General features: G+C 44.7%; 1 protein-coding gene across 6 annotated transcripts in view; it reads right to left on the bottom strand.

Moving 5' to 3' along the window:
• The window catches only part of LOC101950251 (uncharacterized protein C11orf24 homolog), an 85,313-nt gene that overhangs the window by 51,218 nt on the left and 12,408 nt on the right, over window positions 1–21,687 (bottom strand). The window contains exons 1-2 of one of the 6 annotated variants that reach the window (XM_065591990.1): window positions 13,054–13,160; window positions 2,602–2,652 (exon numbers count right to left, since the gene is read on the bottom strand). The exons of 1 other annotated variant lie outside the window; for it this stretch is intronic. Coding sequence is in view for 1 of the 5 variants with exons in the window: in XM_065591988.1 (XP_065448060.1) it covers window positions 13,054–13,161 (108 nt within the window). In the remaining 4 variants the exon portion in view is untranslated. Of the gene's footprint in view, window positions 1–2,501; window positions 2,524–2,601; window positions 2,653–13,053; window positions 13,242–21,687 lie in introns of those variants that run through there. 4 more of the 6 variants (XM_065591988.1, XM_065591989.1, XM_065591994.1 and 1 more) reach the window with 4 other exon arrangements.

Raw genomic sequence — 21,687 nt, 5'->3', positions numbered from 1 at the left:
TTACTCCAAGGCCTTACCTCTTTCTGTCCCAGACCACTAAGCACTACACAGAGCAAATATCTGAATCAGACTGACCTTCATCATGACAGCATTATACATATATTCAGATGCTGTCCTGACTCGGAACCTATACAAATAAAGATGACACTGGGTGGGTTACAGTAGTTATTTGGATTTCTTGTCCCAAAAAGTTGTATGGTGTTGCTGTAGACAACTAAATATCTGCTTGTGATACATCACTGAAGTGGCTGCTTGTAAGTTGAAAGTGAAGCCATTTCCATGTGTGAAAAATACTTGGGGATCCTTCATGATGAAAGGTACTATATAATCCTAAAAGGACATTATAACCCAGCTGCATCACATCCATCACTGAAATGGAGCAATATACTGAGACACAGACCATCAAAGCATCAATATCAACAGACTGAGAAGATGAAATAGGTTTTGCACACTTCATGCAGGCAATAATCAGGATTAATTTACAAGAAGGACTTAAGGGGACCAAAAAAAAAATTCAAAAAAAAAATAATAATTCAAGGATGGAGGGAGTCTGGTCCTTTAAAAGATGATCCCAGATTTTCGTAGAAGCGATTCAGCATGTTACCTAGATGGATGAGCAAGAAGTTATTTTGTTTTCGTTTTTTCAAGTTAATGATACCCCTGAATTCTGAAACAAAGACCTGCTGGAGAGAGAGAATGAATGATTTTCCAGATAATAGTCACAGATCCATATACTAATCTTTTTAAAAAAAGAAAAAGAAAAAAAAAGGTACCTGCTCAGAACAGAATGAAAAATATTCACACACCTGACACTCTTATGAGCCTTACTGAATAAGATTTTTTACCAAACAAATACAAAAATTAAACTTGCATGTAATCGCTCAGAGCAAGTCGGTCTGAGTAACCTCAACAGCAACGCCCAACTAATTATACTAACAAAGTGGTACAGAAAGGTTCATAGATTTAAGGCCGGAAGGGACCATTTGATCACCTACGAATAAGCTTTCAACAGCTATCTCCAATGGAAGCAACAACTGATTGATTTTTCCCCTCCAGATATTCACTTATGTAACTTTAGGGGAAATGGAAATATCTTCACTGATTAGTTATAAGATTTGGTTTCTTATTACATATAAGAAAAACAGATTATACATGTACTCACACTCCCATAGTCATGAACATAGCACAACTGTCATCTCCGCTTCTTGTGAATTTTAATTGTCTGCCTCCTTTTCTCAGAATTAGTCAGATAATAAAGTGTACTAAATAAGAGCTCAGTCCTGCAAAGGGATTTATCACATGGAAACATGTGCACAGACAGAATCCAAAGACTACTTTTTAATTATTAGCAACTACAACTAGGGCATCAAGCTTTTCAATATAAGCATGTATTAAGGTCATGCTTTCTAAGAACCTAAAGAGAAATACGTGGCTTCTCTGTTAAGCCATGGTGCTAGACCCCTACATAAAGATTCAGAGAAATTACTATTAATCCATGCTGAGAGATGATTCTAGTAAATCCTGGTTGAATCTAACAAGATGCTAGAGCATTTCTTGAGGTAAAAAGACACTAGAAACTACAATAGAGAGGGCCCCTGACAGGAAAACCCTCCTGGGAAAGCTATGCTTGAAAGGAAAGATTAGACTGATGTTTCTATTCTATTATTTAAGCTACTAATAAAGCCTCGGCTCAGGAAGGGTTACAGCAAGTAAGTGTGTGCATGACAGAGAGGAGCATATACTCTCTTCAGAGCAGTTCTTGCACCTTCTCACAAGGTGTTTCTAGCCCATTCCAGTTTGCATTCTTACACTGTCAAGACAGCAGCTTCCCATTGGTGTTAAGGTAATTATGAGAACAAAAATTTAATGAGAGAAAAAAAAAACTAATTTTCCTTTGCCATTAGATGTGATTATATCACCCAACTGCAGATCACATTCACAAAATTAGAGCAAAATATTATTTGTATTACAGTTGCAATTAGAGGCCCCAACCAAGATTGGGAGGGACAGTCTCTGCCACAAAGAGCTTATCTAAATAGACGAGACAGGATCCCCATTTTACAGATGGGGAACTGAGGCACAGGAAGTCAGTGTGTTTGTGGCAGAGGAGGGCATTAAAGCCAGGTCTCTCTCAAAATCCAGTTCAATGCCTACCTTCGATATGAAAGCACAGATCTAGCCAAAGGATCATTAAAGCAGTTTTAGAAACTTCTAGGAAAGACTGTTCTACTTTCCTTGTGTTTTTAATACCTAAAAAACACCCACTACGTTTAAGTAGCATTCTGGGCTTGAGGCAAACTGAGAAGCTGGGATATAGTGCAAGCAGCTCAGATGAATGTCACAGGAGTCATTCTGATGGCTTCCTGGACTTGATGCACAGGCCCCCCCCCAATTACTTCTCTTCAACCAGTATGCCTTTACTAACACTCATACAAACTATTAATCCCCTCTCCTCCATTAGGGATGAATTTCAACCCAAATACCCATTCATGTGTGTGTACCCAGTTCCTGTTGGACTTCCCTCTCCCCTTGGACTTGTTCCACAGCAGTTCTGAGTGGGTCCAAATGGACTCAAAAATCCTTTTGATGGTGGAAACTCACAATGCATGCACTCCTAACTGCATTCTTGCTGGCAGGAGGAATTTATTGGGCCTGCAGTGGAAAACAAAGTAAACATGAGCTAGGATTCAGAAGAGCTACAGTTAAAATCTTTCAACATGTACAAGCACAGAATAAATCCTGAAAATAATACTTTGTACTTTTGTGGTGCTTACACTCAGACTATGAAAGTATTTTACAAAAAGAGATGAGGTGGGGGAAAGTTTATCCTGTTATTCAACTGAAAGGGATGGAGGCCAGGATTCAGCAAAGCACATGCTTAAATCCTACTGAATTAATGAGATGTCCTGGTCTACACACAGAAGTTGCACTGGTTTAACTTAAATCAATTTAAAACCAGATTTAGCTAGACCAGTGTTACCCCTGTTTGGACACAGTGGAAGCTAAACTGAGGTAAGCATCCACATAAGGATTTGCATCAGTCTAACAGTTATTTTTTATACCGATTTAAGTTAAACCAGTATAACTTACGCGTATAGGCAAACCCTAAAGCATGCACTCAAGTGTTCTGCTAAATAAGAGCATAAGTGATGCTCAAGGTCTGGCAGCAAGCCAGTGGCAAAATGAGGAATAGAACCCTATAGAGTGCAGACTCTCAAGTTCTGTTCTGTTCCCCTGTGTGCTAACAGTCTCTGGGAATTTTCATATTACAGAAGCACCGAGAGGCCCAACTCAGAGATTGTAGCCCATTTGTGCTATGCACTATACAAACTACAAAAAGATGGCCCTGTGCCAAAAGCTTACCATTCATGTGTAACAACGGACAGGTGGGGCACAAGGTAACAGTGGGACAATTATGATTAGCATAAGCAGTGGAGGTCATTAAGAAAGTTTGATGAACCTCTCTCTTTAGGAGGCAAACAAGAAGTCTGTGAGCATATGAACAAACAGATCACCCACTTTCCTCCAAATATGTTAGAACAGAGCTGGGATGAATTTTAGTTTTATGGGTGAATGGTGCTTGCAAAAAATCAAAGGAAATTAAATGCAAAAGAAATATAAAATAAAGGTCTAGTTTGATTTAATTCTTCAAAAACTAGTACAGTAACTCCTCACTTAAAGTCGTCCCCGTTAACGTTGTTTCATTAAGTTGCTGATCAACTAGAGAACATGCTCGTTTAAAGTTGCGCAATGCTCCCTTATAATGTTTGGCAGCTGCCTACTTTGTCCACTGCTTGCAAAAAGAGCAGCCCGTTGGAGCTAGCTCGTGGGGGCTTGGAACCAGCGTGGACCGGCGGCCCTCCTATCAGCTCCCCACTCCCCTAAGTTCCCTGAGCAGCAGCCACCCAGCAGGCCATTCAGCTGTCCCTTCCCACACTGTTATGTGCTGCTCCACCTCAACCAAGCTTCTTCATCATCATCCTTGCTGTGTACAGTATTAAAGAGTGTGTGTGTGTGTGTGTGTGTGTGTGTGTGTGTGTGTGTGTGTGTGTGTGTGTGTGTGTATATATACGCACACAATCTTTTGTCAGGCAGAAAAAATTTCCCTGGAATCTAACAGCACCCCCCCCCCCCCCGCCCCAAATTTATATTAATTCGTATGGGGAAATTAGATTCACTTAACATTGTTCCGCTGAAAGTAGCATTTTTTCAGGAACATAACTACAACATTAAGCGAGGAGTTACTGTAGTACCAAGTCTAAGCCTACCCAATACAGCCTTACTTAGCTGTTCCCGCACACTGCGCCTGAGCTGCTACATAGGAGATGCAGTAATCTGAGGCTCCTCAAATTAAGGCTACAAGAGATGTACTTAGGCACAAGGGGACAAACACCACACACAGCTACAACCTTGAATTTTGAAGATTAACTTGCTTTTCAGACAGGTAATCAGATCCAACCCATAACTAACTCCTTAACAAAATTCACAACACTGAACAGATGCAACTTGAAGATACACATATGCACTGCGTGTCATGCTGCACATATGACCGAGACCATCTAGGAAGGCGCAACTTTGTTGTCCCTGGAGCAGAGATGAAGCTCTTTTTGTCTCCTTTGTGACAGTGGTATGCACTTGTAGAGGTTTTTTTTTTGTTTTGTTTTGTTTTGTTTTTTTTGTTTTTTTACTTAGTCAGATTGCAGCAGCCATTTTCGGCCACTGACCCTCAAATTTATTTCTTCCCATTTTTTTCTGCTGCCCAAGAACCCTGGCAAACTGTTTGGGCCAGGCAGGAAAGGATACTTCGGTATTGTTCTCTATTGCAATAGTCAGGAGCAATTGCAGTGCCTCTCTAATGATTCTGCTCCTTAACCTCTTGGCTACGTAGGGTGGTAGTACAGGTAGGATATTTGAGAAAAAATTAAGTCCAGACAAGTTCAAAGAGGTGAAATGACTTGTCCTAGCTTATTCAGCAAATGAATGGCAAACCTGCAATTAGAACTGTGGAGTTCCTGACCCTCAGTCCTCTGTTCATTCCTTCACACCATGTTGCCTTTCATGAACTATGCACAAGAGCGTACCAGGGACCCTCTCCTTTAAGCGTTCCCCCCCCCCCCCCCAAAAAAAAATTGAGGGTTTCTAAAGAAAGAAGTCTAACATTCCAACACACTTAAACAGCTTTAAATTACTGAGAGACCACCTCACCCAGCACTGAAATGCAGCCACTGCTGAAGCTGAAGCAGCCATTGCTTAACAGCACACATCAACAGACCAAAAAGAAATAGAGAATACAGTGTCCAACTGAAATTGCAGGGAGAATATTAATGTATCAATGACACTGCCACAAATCAATCTAGTATCAGCAATATGTCGGCCCCATCTTCTGGGGCAAAGATAATCTGATCTTAGATGCACAGCCAACGATGCTTCCAATAGTATGGACACTATTGTGGAGGCAGCAAAGTTTCTCTGTTCATTTGGATTCTGGTTTATACCCAAGAATGACTAGAGAAAAGCAAACTTTCTAGGGCTAAGCACACAGTAATGGATGACAACATCATAAAGGTCAATAGCTGAGTGCAACATCTCCATGAATGGAGCCTATGGCACATTGCATGAATGAACAAGGAAGCCAGGCAAAAAGAAGTTAGCAGAAACATAACATTTGAGTAAGGAGAGAAGAGTGAGGGAAAGTTTAGGAAGCCAAAATATTGACACTAGGTAAGGCTGAGATCCATTTCCCCTGATTGTGACTCCTACCCCCATTAAGTTTTCAGGAAAAGGGTCTTTCTGCCTAAAATGTATTAGGGTTATTCTTAGACCAGGGAGAATTTGAAGGGAAATCCAAGATGATCTGGACAGGTCATCTTGACTTATGTGAGCTGGGGAGAGGACGGAGGGGAACTCTGTTATTTCAACATTTTCCCAAGACATAATTAAGGTTTACAATACATATCCATTAATTCAGAATGACATCAGGTAGGCTGCAGGTATAAGAAAACTAACATTTGGAAGTGAAGAAAAACAAAAAAGGCTCCACAAAGAACCATAACTCTGCCCTGTAATGCTGCTTAGCCTCAGCTTGTCCAACCCAGGTACGCTCCTGGCAGCCCCTGCAATAGTATCCGAGGACAACTGAATAGCTAGTGCTCACATAACGCTTTACAAACCTTAACAAGTCTTCATTACACTCTCAAGAAACAGCTAAATATTAGCCCCAAAATGTCCAAGGGCCCGCAGCAAGTCACTGAGAGAACCATCATTAGAACTCAGAACTTCCTGTTTCCCAGACCTGTTTTAACTTGCATGATGTACTTAGTAAATGCTGTCTTCTACAGGCACCTATCAAAGACTAGAACCTACAGTAAATTTCACACAAGAAGCAGTCTCTGTTGTGTGCCTGGAGACATAATCATGCAAGATATTCCCTAGCACAGTGGTTTTCAAACTTGTTTTCTGGGGACAACCGTTGATGTCCACGACCCAATTGAGCTGGGGGATGAGGGGTTCAGCGTGTGGGAGGGAGCTCTGGACTGGGGCAGGGTGTTGGGCTAGGGTCAGGGCTCTGGGCTGGGGGTGCAGGCTCTGGGCTGGAGCCAGAGATGAGGGGTTTGGGGTGCAGGAAGGGGTTCAAGGTTTGAAGGTGCTCAGGGCTGGGGCTGGGATTTACCTCCAGCAGCTCCCAGTCAGCGGCACAGCCAGGGTGCAGAGACAGGCTTCCCTCCTGTCCTGGCACCATGGACCGTGCTGTGCCCTGGAAGGACCCACTACTGGCCACTTCCGGGGCGCAGTGCGGTGTCGGAACAGGTAGGCACTAGCCTGCCTTAGTTGGGCAGCACTGCCGACGGGACTTTTAATGTCCCGGTCAGTGGTACTGACCGGAGCAACCCAGTGCTGACGTGCCATGACCCAGTACTGGGTCACAACCCGAACTTTGAAAAATGCTGAGTTAAGAGATTCAGTGAAGTTGTCAGAGTGAAATCCACAGCAAAGAAATCTCTCTGCATGATGTTATATGTAAAAGCTTTGAAAATGGCTTTGCTCTTCTACTATGTGTCTAGCAGAGTCCTGTAGCTTTTTCTTGCTGGCATGTACAGGGTCCAATTAAACCCATTGAAAGCTTTAATTCGGATAAGCAATGATAAAGAGGTAGGTGAAGAAAAAGCCAACTTAACATTATGCAAGACACCCTTCCAGTAACTCTTAGGCCTTGTCTACACAGCAGTTTTCAGGTTGTCAATATAATAATACTCCTCTCGCCAATTTAACTCTCCTGCTACACTGCCATAATAAAGCCACCTTGACAAGTGGCATACAGCTTTTTGCGACAAAGTTAGAGTGACTCAGTGTCAGTGTAGACACCGTGCTTGCTTATGTCACCCTACATGGCCTCCAGGAGGTGTCCCACAATGCTCATCATGACCGGTCTGGTAAGCAGTTTTTACTCCGCTGCCCTGCAGCCAGGTACACAGACATGCACCCCTCCCCCTTTAAAGCCCAGGAATTGCTGGAACTGTGGGGAGAGGAAGCTGCGCAGTCGCAGCTCCAATCCAGCCGTAGGAACTTTGACATCTAGTAGCAGGTTGCTTGTGGCATGGATGAGAAGGGACACAAAAAGGGACACACAGCAGAACCATGCTAAGATAAAGGAGCTGAACACCATCCTTGGTAGCAACCCCATCTCCATCACCAAGAGCCCTATGGATACATCGGGGGACTGGATGCAGCAGCGAGAGGAGTTAACCCTGAGGATGAAGTGGCAGATGAGGAGGTCGAGTTGGAGGAGGATGTGGGACAGGCGACCGGCTCATCTGGTGGTGTGGTCAGTCAGGACCTCTTTTTGACTCTGGAGAGGTCTAGCTAGCCCCACCAGTCCAGCTCTGGAGTGCCCGAAGCAGGAGAGGGGAGCTCCAGTAAGTACTCATTTTAATTTGACAGTGCACAAATACATGAGGTAGAGGTATCCTTTATTTTGTTACATGATGCACATGGGAGAAGGGAACAAAATTAACAACACTGGATACTGTTTGCATCCTCCTGTGCAGCTATGCAGTAGGGACCCTGCGGAAAAGTTTGTTAATGCACACACAGATCTCCTGGAAATCCTCCATAGAGATCTCTAGGAAACTTTCCTGCAGATACTCTGCAATTCTCTGCCGAAGGTTCCTTGGCAAAGCTGCTTTGTTCCCCCACTGTAGAAAACTTTGCAGTTAAAATCAGCAATTTCTTCTTGAGGAACCAAGGCACCACACAGGTGGTGTGGGGGACCCAGTCTGAAGCCAGCATAGGGACCCAGTCTGAAGCCACACACATGCATGAGATGCACCACTGCATCTTCGGTTACCCTCAGTAGTGTGATTTCAGCTTCAATCGTCCTTGCCTGTGGAAAATGGTGACAGTATTCAGAATGGTGTCCCCAGGTTCTTATACAGATCCTTTGTCCCTCTGAAGCCACACAGACCCTTTGTCCCATCTGGCACCCTCACCGCCAGGCTGGATTCACCATGTGTAGTACTCTGGCAGTGCTGCATGCTTGCCAAGGGAAAGTGAGAAAGATGTGTATGTAACTTATAATTCAAGACTATAAATGCACGCACAATATTGACTTTTTTTTTGCGCTTCTGCAGATGTGCCTTTGAGAGCCAGCTCCTACACACCAGCAGAGAACTTCTCTCAGATAAGGAGGTGAATGAGGAATAAGGACGACATGATTGCAGTAATTTCCGAAACATTAGATCAGGCCGATAGCAAGCACAGAGCATGGAGAGAGACAAGAAACAAGAAACTACAAACAGATAGCCAGGAGAGGAGTCAGGGTCAGTAGAAGATAATAAAGCTCATGGAGGACCAAACAGAGATGCTGGAGGTCCCTGATTGCGCTAGATGTGTGCTCGACTTCCCCTGCAGCCCATACAGAACTGCCTTCCTTGCCTGCCCCAAACTCTCCACACACATTTCTCTCACGTTAACAGCATTTTGCAGTACTCCTTGCTCTCCACCCCTAGGGATATTTTCCATAATGACCACGGGACTTACACGCAGCTGTGAGAGCCTCACTTCAGAGTGCTGCTCACTGTCATGTCCCTTGTAAGAAATGTTAATCTGTGTATTGCTGATTTAATAAAAAGTGAATCTTACCAAGACAGTGATTCTTGATTTGTGACCGACACAGGGTGGTTTCAACAGAAATTCAGACATAGTGGCAACTGGCACATCTGCAGACTACAATTAACGCTCAAAACAGGAATCATTGCAGGGGTCATTCAAGGTGGTAAGTAAACAATGCCTCAATTCATTACAGAAAGACATTACTGGGGCTCCTTGTCAAAATGCTGCTTCAAAGCCTCCCTGATCCAAATAGCCTCTCATTGAGCCACTCCAATAGCCCTAGTGTCTGGCTACTCAAAATCAGATGCCCGGCAATCCACCTCAACACTCCACCCCGGGGAAGCTTTTCTCCCTTGGCTTCACAAATGTTATGCAGAGCACAGCAGGTTGCTACGACCATGGGAATATTTTACTCACTGTGGTCTAATCTGCCAAAAAGGCACCGCCAGCAGCCCTTTCATTTGCCAAATGCACATTTTACCATCATTCTGCACCTGCTGAGCCTGTTGAAATGCCCCTTGCTGCTGTCAAGGTTTCTGGTGTAGGGCTTTGTGAGCCATTGAAGTAAAGGGTAGGCTGGGCTCCCAGGATCACTATGGGCATTTCAACATCCCCTATTGGAATCTTCTTGTCTGGGAAGAAAGACCCTGCATGCAGCTTTCTATACAGGCCAGCGTTCCTGAAGATGCATGCACCATGCACCTTCCCATACCACCCTGCGTTGAGGTCAGTGAAACGATCCCGGTGATCGACCAGTGCCTGCAATACAACAGAAAAGCAGCACTTTCTGTTTATATATTCCATCACGAGATGGTCTGGGGCTAAAATTGGGATGTGTGTGCCATTTATCGCCCCGATGCAGTTAGGGAATCCAATTGCCACAAAGCCATCCACTATTTCCTGCACATTGCCCAGACTCACAGTCCTTCATCACAGGAAGGGATTAATGGCCCTCCACACTTGCATCACCGCAACTCGCACAGTGGACTTTCCAACTCCAAACTGATTCGTAACTGACCAGTAGCAGTCTGGAGTTGCCATCTTCCACACAGAGATCGCAACTCACTTTTCCACCATTAGGGGAGCTCTCATTTTGGTATCCTTGCAGGGTGGGGACAAGCTCCGCACACAGTTCAAAGAAGGTGGCTTCATGCATCCAAAAGTTCTGCGGTCACTGCTCGTCATCCCATACCTGCATCTCAATCCTATCTCACCACTCGGTGCTTGTTTCCTGGGCCCAATATCGACAGTCCACCGTGTGTAGCTGCTCCATGAATACCAACATCAATCTTGAATTGTTTCTTTCCATGGCACACAGCAGGGCAGGCAGCATGGATTCCTGTTCAGATTTGCAGCTCATGAAATACTGCAGGATTAGCCACGTTGTGTTCATAACGCTTCTCACGAGACTGGCGAGCACTGCAGGGTCCATGCTTTCAGGCAGAAATGGCAAGCACAAAGTTTACAGGGGCAGTTGAAAAATAGTGCAAAAAGGCAGTCAAAAGCCCTTGGAATTATGGGACAGAGAAAACTGCATCATGGGGGCAGTGATCCCACCTCCATGATGCACTGTGATCCATTCCCAGAATTCTTAGCAACAAAGATTTGGGGCTTTAAACACTGCTTAACTTTATAAGTATGTGTAGTCCCACTAGTTTCAACATGAAAACTCACTCATAAAATTAAGCACGTGCTCAAGTCTGTGCAGAAATAATGCCTAAAATTCTAAAGTTCAGACAATCTGAGGAAATACAAAAATTGAAACATTGTCTACAAGTCATTCAAAATGGAACTAAAAAAAAGAAAGAATTTTCTTTAGATCTTCTCCCCCCCTTTGCCCTCCCCCCCAAAAAAGGAAAATTTCGTTCTAAAAAGAAAGCTTCTGTGAATCTTCTATGTAAGTGAAAGCAGAGTGTTAGAAAATAATTTAAGTTGCAGTCTTAACTATAGAGTTCACAATCTGGTACTGGTAGGAGGAAACATTTACATTGTTCTGAGACGCTTACACCTTGTGGTTTAATTGCCTAGACACTGGAGTTGGTTAATGGACCTCTGACCACACCACCTACCAAATAATCAGTTTAGAATTAGTTTTGTTTTAAAAATCAGCTGAATAAAATCACCCCATCCTCAAAGGATAAAGGTCAGAATCCTACTGTCAGAACTGGGCAATACACGCTGCTTGGATAGTAAGCAAAGCCCTAATCAAAAACTGAAGGGCAAACCATTTTCACAGGATTCACATGCTGACATAAGACAAGCTTAACAGAATTTGCAAGCTATACTAACTATCCATTTCACACAAATTTATTCTTAGGTAGAGGAAGTGCTAGCTCATTGGGGTTCCTAAGCATGAATATTTTCACACACACACACACACACCAAAACCACATACTAAAAAAAGCAAATAGTGGGCCCCAAGCAATTACTCCGTCTGATTATGTCTAGCGCCGGCACTGCTCTTGGGCCTGGTCTTTGCCCATTTTCTAGTTGTCAAGTGTCCATAGTCACTAAGGCTCAGCAGCAGTGGAACTTCTGGTGAACGTGCTCTAAGCCAGGAGTTGGCAAACTTCAGCACGCAGCCCATCAAGGCGGGCTGCGAGACATTTTGTTTACATTGACTGTGCGCAGGCACAGCCCACCGCGGCTCCCCGTGGCCACGGTTCGCTGTTCCTGCCCAACGGGAGCTGCGGGGGCTGGGGCCGGCGTGTACTTGCAGACATAAACAAAATGTCTTGCGGCCCACAAGCAGGTTACCCTGTTGGGCCACCATGCCGAAGGTTGCCAACCCCTGCTCTAAGGTGACTGGAAAGAGCTCTCCCCTTAGCTTAATGAAAGGTTTCAGAGTAGCAGCCGTGTTAGTCTGTATCCGCAAAAAGAAGAACAGGAGGACTTGTGGCACCTTAGAGACTAACAAATTTATTAGAGCATAAGCTTTCGTGGACTATAGCCCACTTCTTCGGATGCATATAGAATGGAACATATATTGAGGAGATATATATACACACATACAGAGAGCATAAACAGGTATGCTCTAATAAATTTGTTAGTCTCTAAGGTGCCACAAGTCCTCCTGTTCCCCTTAGCTTAATTATTCTACCTCCTACAAGAGGTGGTATCAGCTCTTCTGCCGACATAGTACTGTCTACAGCGGCACTTAGCTCAATATACCTGTAGGTGTGAATAAGCCACACCCCTGAGCAACATAAATTATACCAATGTAAATTCTACTGTAGACAAGGAGTAAGCCCCCATATTAAGTGACAATCTTCAGTCTCAAGAAAGAGGGCCAAGGAATCAGTGAGCTTAGACCCTGAACTACCCACCTAGAAGTTGTACTTCTAGTTCAGTGCCCAGGCACACACTTGGACCCGGTCCCTGTGGAGGTACAGGGATAGCTGCTCAGACACTACCGCTGCAGCACCTGTGCTTGTGGGATAGAGAACTTCGGTCTCCAGACCACCTTTACCCAGCACTAGGTCCTGTCTACTGCCCTCCACGGCCAGGCTGGTGGCCTGGCGTTGCTTGGCCAGGACACGCATCTGAAGCAATGCGCCGTGGGGAGAAGACAGCCGCCGGCGACAGGTAGCTTCACACGCAGCGCGAACTCCGCCCCGTGCCAAAGCAGGGAGCAGCGGTGCAAATCCCGGGCACGCCCTCGCAGAGCCGGGGACAGGCGGCTCCTACATGGAGCGGGCTAAGCCAGGGGGCACGAAACGCCTCGCCCTCCAAACACGCCGCTCAGCGCCCGCCTTGGCTCCGGCCCCCTGTGGCAGGGGACACCCAGCGCGGAGACACGGAGCGGCCCCCGCCTCAGGGCGCAGAACTCCCCCTACCCCCGACCCGGGAGCAGCGCACCCGGCCCTGGAGGAGTACGGCCCCCCCCGGCTCGGTGCCTAGCCACATGGGGCTCCCCACCTCTCCCGCGGCACAGGACGCACTTACCTGGCCAGAGGCAGCCGCGCGCCCGGCCCCCGCTCCGACACCAGCGCAGCTGCCTGGGGACGTGGAGCTAGAATTGAAGAACCCTGCGCGGCGCCGGCCCCGCCACATGCCTCTGCCAGGCCCCGCCCGCTGCCGCTGCCGAGCCCGCCCACTTTCCGGTTCACCAATACGGCCTCCAGCCCTTGGCCACGCCCCTACTCCAGTCTCCCTGCCACGGCCCTGCCCGGCCCATACTTTAGCCCCGCCTCTTCCCCGGCGCACCGCCGGCGAGCGCCGCTTCCTTTTCAGAAGTTACGTTCCTGAGAAGGCGGGGCTGCGCGCGCGGCTGGGAAGCGGATGCTTGTTGCGGCGCAGACAGCAGCGATAGCGGGGGAGGGGGGAAGAGACAGGGGATGTGGTGGGGCGATTACCCCTGCGGTGTGAGCCTGAGTACCCCCCTCCCCCGGCATCCCGGTGGTTCCACCCGTCCCTCTGGCATCGCCCACTCTGCTCGCTCTCGGGGGGGGACTGGGTGAATCCTCTAGGGGGCTCCCCAAAGGCCTGGGGGGAGGATGCCCATGACATCCGGCTCTGCCCTGCTGGCCGCTCCAGCCCTGAGCCACTGAGGCCCAGGGATCCCGAGGCTGGGCACTGGCAGCTGGCAGCGCAGGGGTCGGGGGTGGACACCTCCCTCCCTTAGCCCACAGGAGCCTCGCAGCCACAACTTTGCTTTCCAGGGTCTGAACCAGCTGCCCTGGAGCCTCTTTATCTGCCCCAGAGGCCGAAGGACTGAGTGGACCTTGAAAAGTTTCAGAGTAGCAGCCGTGTTAGTCTGTATCCGCAAAAAGAAGAACAGGAGGACTTGTGGCACCTTAGAGACTAACAAATTTATTAGAGCATAAGCTTTCGTGGACTACAGCCCACTTCTTCGGATGCATATAGAATGGAACATATATTGAGGAGATATATATACACACAGACAGAGTTTATGCTCTCTGTCTGTGTGTATATATATCTCCTCAATATATGTTCCATTCTATATGCATCCGAAGAAGTGGGCTGTAGTCCACGAAAGCTTATGCTCTAATAAATTTGTTAGTCTCTAAGGTGCCACAAGTCCTCCTGTTCTTCTTTTTGAGTGGACCTTGGTGACATTTGAACCCAGGCTTCGAGGAGGTTGGGTACAGCGCAGCTCCTGCTTCTCCTGTTACATCCTTAGTCTAGCTAGGGATTTGTGGCAGAATGGGCAAAACACTGTACTATTAAAAATATACACAGTTATTCCCAAAGGGCACTAAGTCTAATTCAGCCCTGGCATCAGTACCCACAACTCCCATTGGTTTCAGTCAGAGCTTAACCTGCTTAGTCTGTGGCTCACAACTCTTTGGGGTTGTTCGTGTTGGTTTAATTAATAATTTTATAGCAAAATATCACCACCTCTCAGATTCCACTGCAAGAATTTTCATCTTAGGCACAAGTGACCTGTACTCATGTATTGGCATAGCAACTCTCAGTTTATTCCCCTCCAGCAGCAAGACCAGAGAGAAAACTCACTATCTGTCCAGGTCACCCTTCTACTGGCAGCAGGATTGGAGGCAGTGGAAACTGAAGGTTTAAGGAGCTACAGCCCATAAGGCCTGCTCCTGTGCTGTCATACAGAATCTAGCTCTCCTTCATACTTACAATTCTTTAGGGAAAACCTTTGATCTCTCTGCTAATGAATTATCTGTGTATTCCAATACTTATAAAGCAATTTCCCCACCATTTTTCTGAAGGAATGAGAATATACAGAAGTAATCGATGTTTTCTGCAGAATCAAAACAATTAAAAACTAATTTCATCACACTTTTCATCTTTTGAGCTACTAATTAGATTTTCTGTGTTCACAAAAGGCAGTCACAAATGATGTTTTTATTATGTGTAAGGCACCCAAAGTGTGCATTGCAAATTACAAAATATATTGCTCTTAGAGTTCAAGTTAGGATACACTGGACAATTTGGAGACAAGAAGATGTAGTCATACAAACGTATTTCATTTCTCCTTGTGTTTCTGAATTTCTCTAAATAGTTAGTAAGAGCTATTAAAGCTTATTAACTCCAATGCCCACCACCTCCTCAAGGTATTGCTTCCTGTGATTCCAGTCTAATACTAATATAAAATGCTAGCAAAATTTTAAGTGAATTTCACAGGAGATTAGGAAATATTGAGAAAGGGGGCAATAGGTTGGGGAGTATGTGTTCAAATTGCTAGGTTCACCCCTAGGAATATACACAGTGCAACAGGTTCTCATTCCATCAATCTTATTTGTAGGTTGTATAGGTGGTGGTGAAGCTGAAGCACCATGTACTCTGCAGCAATTTGGGCCTACATTTTGTACCATGGTCCCTGGAATCTGCAGCAGGAATGTCTCTGGCACCACTTTCATTTAAAATTTTAAAGAATGGAAGCTGTTACTGCATTAAAAATGAATAATACAATTGGTCCAGTAGACCCTGTGTTATTTCGATTGCCATATTTTCAGTTTTTGACATACCAAAGATTTATATAACCATGTATAACTGCATCTGATGGCTAGTTATTAGGGACATTGGAAGCTTTCATGCCCTGAAGTGGCATGGAAGGCATTTCGGCTTTGTGCAATAAGCACATTAGCTGGATGTTTCTGCTAAAAAATCAGCAATGACACAGTTAATTGCTGACATTTAAATTATCTTTGGCTTTCAGAATTTAACCCATTGATATAAAGGGAGCATTTCAGGATTTCTGCAGACTCAGGAAGATAACATTGCATTTGATTACATGCTGGTCATGGTTTCCTTTACAACCATAAAGTCTAGGAGCATAATTTTTTACTTAATGAAAACTAATGTTCTGATCAAATCTCTGCAGCAAGAGACAGATTCCATGGAATAGCAGAATACACCAGGCTCCAGTTAAGCCACATATGTCCATTTTAGGTCAAACACATTTTCCATAAATTCCACTCCCTTATGCATTTCCAGATGGCCCAGAGAAGAATTTTGTGAATTCAGCAGACCACTTCAAGTGCCTGGTACAGTCCATGGTGTGATATGCCATATACAGTCACGGTGACATTAAACATGTCAAGAAGGAGAATGCAATTAGCTCTAGCTATCTCAAACCATACATTGATTGGTGTTTACATTAACCTTGCAGTGGTGGCGCTGAATCTGAGATCATTCACGCACTTCGTCTAGAATTTTATAGCAGGCAATTTTATGAAGCAGACAAAATGCTAGCCTGGTCAATGTTATACATATTTTAAATCATGACTAAATGTATTACCTAAGTGTATCATTACATGCACTAGTGACAACTATAAAGATCTCCCTACCATTTCTGGGGGTGAGGGCGCAAGAGAAGTAGGGAAGACAGCTGAAAGAGAAATGAACCAGTGGCCTGTGTGGAGCACTGGGATAGATGATCTGGCAGGACCATGCAGTGTAGTAGGGTAAATAATCCAGAGCTGCTGAGCAGAGTCGTGGAGGGGAAAGCAGTTCTCTGGAAGAGGAAAGCAGCAGGGGGAAAAAGGTTTGGGTGACACAGCACAAGCACAGAAATTAAGTCTGGGGAGAATCCATATAGTGGGCTACATCCACCCTGATCGAATTGGCCCTGTCAACATTGGTTCTCCACTTGTGAGGTAACTCCCTTCTCTTCATGTGTCATCATATAATGCCTGCATCTGTAATTTTCACTCCATGCATCTGAAGAAGTCAGTTTTTTTACCCATGAAAGCTTATGCCCAAATAAAACTGTTTAAGGTGCCACCGGACTCTGTTGTTCATATAGTGACAAACATACTGAAAAAAAGAAGCAATAATCATGCAAATAAAGGCATTGTTAGGTTACCAAAGTCCCTCAGCTCATCATGTAATTCACATTCCTTATCTGTCATTTATGCTGGTATATTACACTCTGAGCACCCTGAAAGACATTATTTTGAAAGGTGTTCAAAGGTCTTTACAACATTCTGTGCAAGTCCACATGTCTTGTGTGAAAAGCTAGGGTGCTAAATTCTGCTGGCAATAACAGGTTCTCTTAGAATATAAATCAGGGATTAACTGGTGTTACCCTTCTATTTGTTTTGCATTTATTCCAAATTGTCAGGAGAGCAGATATTACAGGAGTAAAGACATGCAATCAAGGGGATTGGTCTGAATAAAAGATAAGAGATTCTTTAAGGATGCTGCTTTAAACAAAAATTGCTCTAATATAAATCTGAGTTTATAACCTATCTGGGGATTTGGCAGTGACCAAAAATCATAGTTTTGAGTTAAGGAAACAGTGTGCTTCTATTTCAAGAAAGGATGGTGACTTGATCAGGGAAGATTTGATCTTTGCTTTCAAAATAAAGTGATTTTCAAAGCAGTGCAGAGAACTCGGTCACACATCTTCCATTATGTTTAATGGAAGTTGTGGCTAAATCCTATGTGCTGCTTTGAAAAAAAATCTAAGTCAGTGTGCTTGTTCCCTAACAAAAAGAGGCCCCTGAAAATGGAATGGTTACACATGGAGGATCCAAAAGCCTCTTGGGATTGAGTGGTTCCTTTCCCCCTGTTGTATACTGGACTAGATGGACCACTGGTTTGATCTGAGGTAGCCGTTCCTATCTTCCCTCTCCATATCAGTGAAAATAATCCATCAAATGTCCAGATTATATGGGGTGAGTACAGCCCATTACAAAATAAAAATTAAAAGTTCTCAATGGGCCAGATTCACTTCTAATGTAACTCCACTGAAGCCCATTGAAACCAAAAATGAGTTTAGCCCACTGACTTTTTCTGTAATCTTCCTTTCACGTAGGACATGCCTCTGCCAACTCTCAGGCTGCAACTAGAGAAGAGTCTGGATAGAGCTGTTGACAATATGTTTGCAGAGTACTAAATACCACTGAACATGTTCTGTAAATATTTACACTTAGAGGAAAAGACATGGAGGGGCCATCTTTAGGGGTCAGAGGGTGAGTCAGTACCCAAACACTTACACAGTAACTCACCTTGGCATGATGCTCTTGAAATGCACCGAGCATGATGTTTTTATCTTGCATCTCATACAGTCATTCTCACAGCATTGCCAAATGTTCAAAAATCACGAGTGTGTTCCCCCCAAAATCACGAGATTGACTCAGTCTTGCGACTTTCACAATTTTTAGTATTTTTCTCAGGATCTCAGATGCTGGAATCAATGCACATGAAAATTTTAACTTTCATTTTTAAAAAAGAGTAAGTTTTGAGCCCTCATCATTGCTGAGAAAAGCTCATAAATGTGAAGCGAATGCACCCTGACAGCTGAAAAACAAGAAGGCAAATAGAAAGAAGACAACATTTGTGATTTTTTTTTTAATCATGACTTTAAGCCACTCATTATTTGCGGGGGGGAGGGGGGGGATTGCTGGATTCAGCTCAGGGTTGGCAATACTGTTGGCTTAAAATAATGAGATTTAAAAGATAAATATTGGAATATTTTTTTTAAATGAAAGCCAGTGAGACTTGATTCTCCAGCAGCTAAATGGGCTGGAAGCAGGCAAAGGCCAATCAGTAGGGTGACCAAATGTCCTGTTTTTAAAGGGACGGTCCCATTTTGGGGGACTTTTTCTTATATAGGCGACTATTACCCCCCATCCCCTGTCCTGTTTTTTCACAGTTGCTATCTGGTCACCCTACATCAGGAATCAGCAGGCCAGATACAGAGGGCTGGCTGCTTCTATCAAATGGCAGTTCTGGGTGAAGCCAGGAGAGGGGAGCACACAGATTCTCCCTCTGCCTTAGCCCAAGAAGCCAGGCCAGGTCAAAGGCTTAGCTCTGACTGCACTTTCTGCTTAGGGCAATCAGGGACTTGATTTATTTTGTGCAGAGTACAGCCCAGGCGAACCATCTTGCATTATATATTCTTTGACCTACTGAACATTAGCTGAGCTCACTTCACCAGGTGCCCACTGGCTCAGGCGACCTTGGGACAAGACCCTCCAGCACTTGTCTCCAAGTTTGTGGCACACCCGTTACACTACCCAACACTGATGGACTGGTGTAGCACAGTGCTCACAGCAACATCCTGCAGTGGGGTCAGTTACAGTATTTATGAGGTACTAGTGCCTGGTGACACAAATAGGCTTATGTAGTAGTTATTGTATCTCGTCTACGGACTGCAACCACTGGAGAGCAACACAATCATGCTTCCTTGACCAGCTGTGATGTGCATGCAGGGATGGGGTGGCTCTGGCACACTTCGTAACAAAGAACATGTTTAATAGTAGGGATGTGCCAAAACCAGAGGGAATGGGGTTGAATTAGAATCTCTGGATCTGAACTAGTCCCTGAGGTTTTCATTCGATGTTGGCGCCAAAACTGGAAGAGGCCTATTTGGCACTTCTGGTTTGGATTATTATTCTTCATTACTTATATCATGGTAGCACATATAGCCCCCGCCCAACCAGGATTAGGGTCCCATTGTGGTAGATGCTGTGCAGGCACACTGCAAGAGATAATGCTTGCTCCAGTGAGCTACAATCTAAGACCAGAGAGACCCTAGACTTCACTAAGAAAAAAGGTGTTTAACACTCACTAGCCAGTCAGAGTCAACTCTATGAGCAAAGCCAGTTAATATGTTAAAACTGCAGCTTGTCTTGTCTACACTGGGATTTTAAACACGCCTTTTTTCCTAGTGTAGATATGGCCACAGACAAAAAGTGGAAGGGTAAACAGAGGGACAGAGAAGTGAAGTGACTTGCCTGGGATGTGGCCAAAATTTAATGACAGCTGTTGGTGTCCCCTTCTGCTTCAAGGCATTTGGTGGACTCTTGTACGTCTCAGATGCATCCCAGACTCCTTTGTGTTGGCTGACACAACCCCTGCTACCTTCTTTGAAGTACTGCCACAGTTGATGCAAAGGATTCTGGGGTGTATTTGGGAACTATAGGCACCCACCACACAGGACAGAGCTGAAAGAGGGACATAGGGAAGGATACAGATTGGAGAATGCATGGGTTGCTGAGTTAGGTGGATTAGTGGGAGGAGGAGATCACGGAACAAGCAACCAGAGATATGGAAAATTGCCAAACCACATCTTTGCCTAGGGCTTGCCCTGTATATCCTGGAGCAGTTTTGGCCTAAAGGGATTAAAGTCTGCTTAAAATAATAATATTTCAACTTGAATCTGCATCCTTTGTACTGGAAGTAGGTTTTGTGCAGCTGTGACGAGAGGGAATCCAGCTCATGTGCTGCCTTCCACATCACCAGGCAAGAGTCTTTCCACAGCACCTGACTGCTGTAACATGCATTAGTTTCATGTATGATCTTTCCTGCCTCCACCCTCCTACAAAGAGGACCTTGATCCCATGCCAACAACACCTGGCATTTATGGGAGGCCAATGCTGGAGGTGACTGAACACTATGTAAATAGTGCTATAGACTTCTGATTGTGTCATTTCTCTGCTTTTTTTATGTGTAGGCATTTGCCTCATTGGATGTGCAAATAAATTTTGCATTGTTTGCCTGTTGCACACTAGCTCCATTGAACCACTTCCCCAGCCCCTCGCCCCTTAGAGAGACTGCAGAATGAAAGAACCTTTGCTGGTTATAAAGGAATCTAATACATGGGGTTTATTACAGTCCGGCTACCACTATAAACACGTCTACTGGCATTTGTGTTAGAAACTCCATTCCCCTCGCCCCTCCACACACCCCAAGGGTTTATAACTTGGATATTAAAATCTGATGTGAGCAAAAACTTGGCACACATGAACTCAGCCTGGGGCAATTTTTAAAAAAATGTTAAAGAGGGTTTTATTTATTTATAAAGCGTTTTGGCTGAATTCAGACATGTTTTAAAGCTACTCTAGTTAACTAAGATGCCATATTTCCAAGTGAGGACTGTTCACCCTTGTAGATTTAAAAACACAGCAATCTAAACAATAGAAGTATTGAAGGGGGAAAGGCAACTGCTCTAATGTTTACAGCATGAACAGAAAGACCTGCTGGCTTTTAAATGATGAACTTAATGTCAGTGAAAAGTGAGTAACAGCTCTGCAGAGTGACGTTATCTGTTTTTCCACAAAGCAGGTACAGTCAGGGAGAGGAACCCTTATTTATTTTGGTTTGATTCAGATGCAGTTGCATTCAGTGTGTTCAGGTTAAGTTCCAGCTCAAGTCACCAAAAAAATAAAATAATAAAAATGGTTTGGTTACTGGTTCAAATCAAACTTCAAGCTCAGGGGAAGTAAATGAAAAAGACAGTTAAAACTTAAAATGGAAATTATTTTGATTTGACCATTTTTTTAACTTTACATGAGTTTTCCTGTGTTCTGTTGTCAAACAAACACGATTTTTTTATGATCTAAGCAAATGAAAACACCTTTAATCTTTGTTCTGTCATATTGGACCTCTGCAGTGAAAGGATACATTTGAATTTGGGGCATGGGCCCTGCCTCATGTGGTGCAATGGGAGGGAGAAGCTGCCCCGGGGTGGGGGATGGATGGGAGGAGGCCTGTCTAAGGGCAGAAGGGTTGGGGAGCCATTACCTTTTTCCTTGGGCTTGAAGAGTTATTGCTAACTTCTGGGACCTTGGAGCATTCCACCTCCTCTCTCCAAGGAGAGTCTCAGAGATGGTTCAGCGTCTCTCTGGGTTCTCCGGC

Source organism: Chrysemys picta, chromosome 4 (genome assembly GCF_011386835.1).
Source record: "Chrysemys picta bellii isolate R12L10 chromosome 4, ASM1138683v2, whole genome shotgun sequence".
Taxonomy (NCBI): Eukaryota; Metazoa; Chordata; order Testudines; family Emydidae; genus Chrysemys; species Chrysemys picta.
This window is presented reverse-complemented; position numbering and strand designations above follow the sequence as displayed.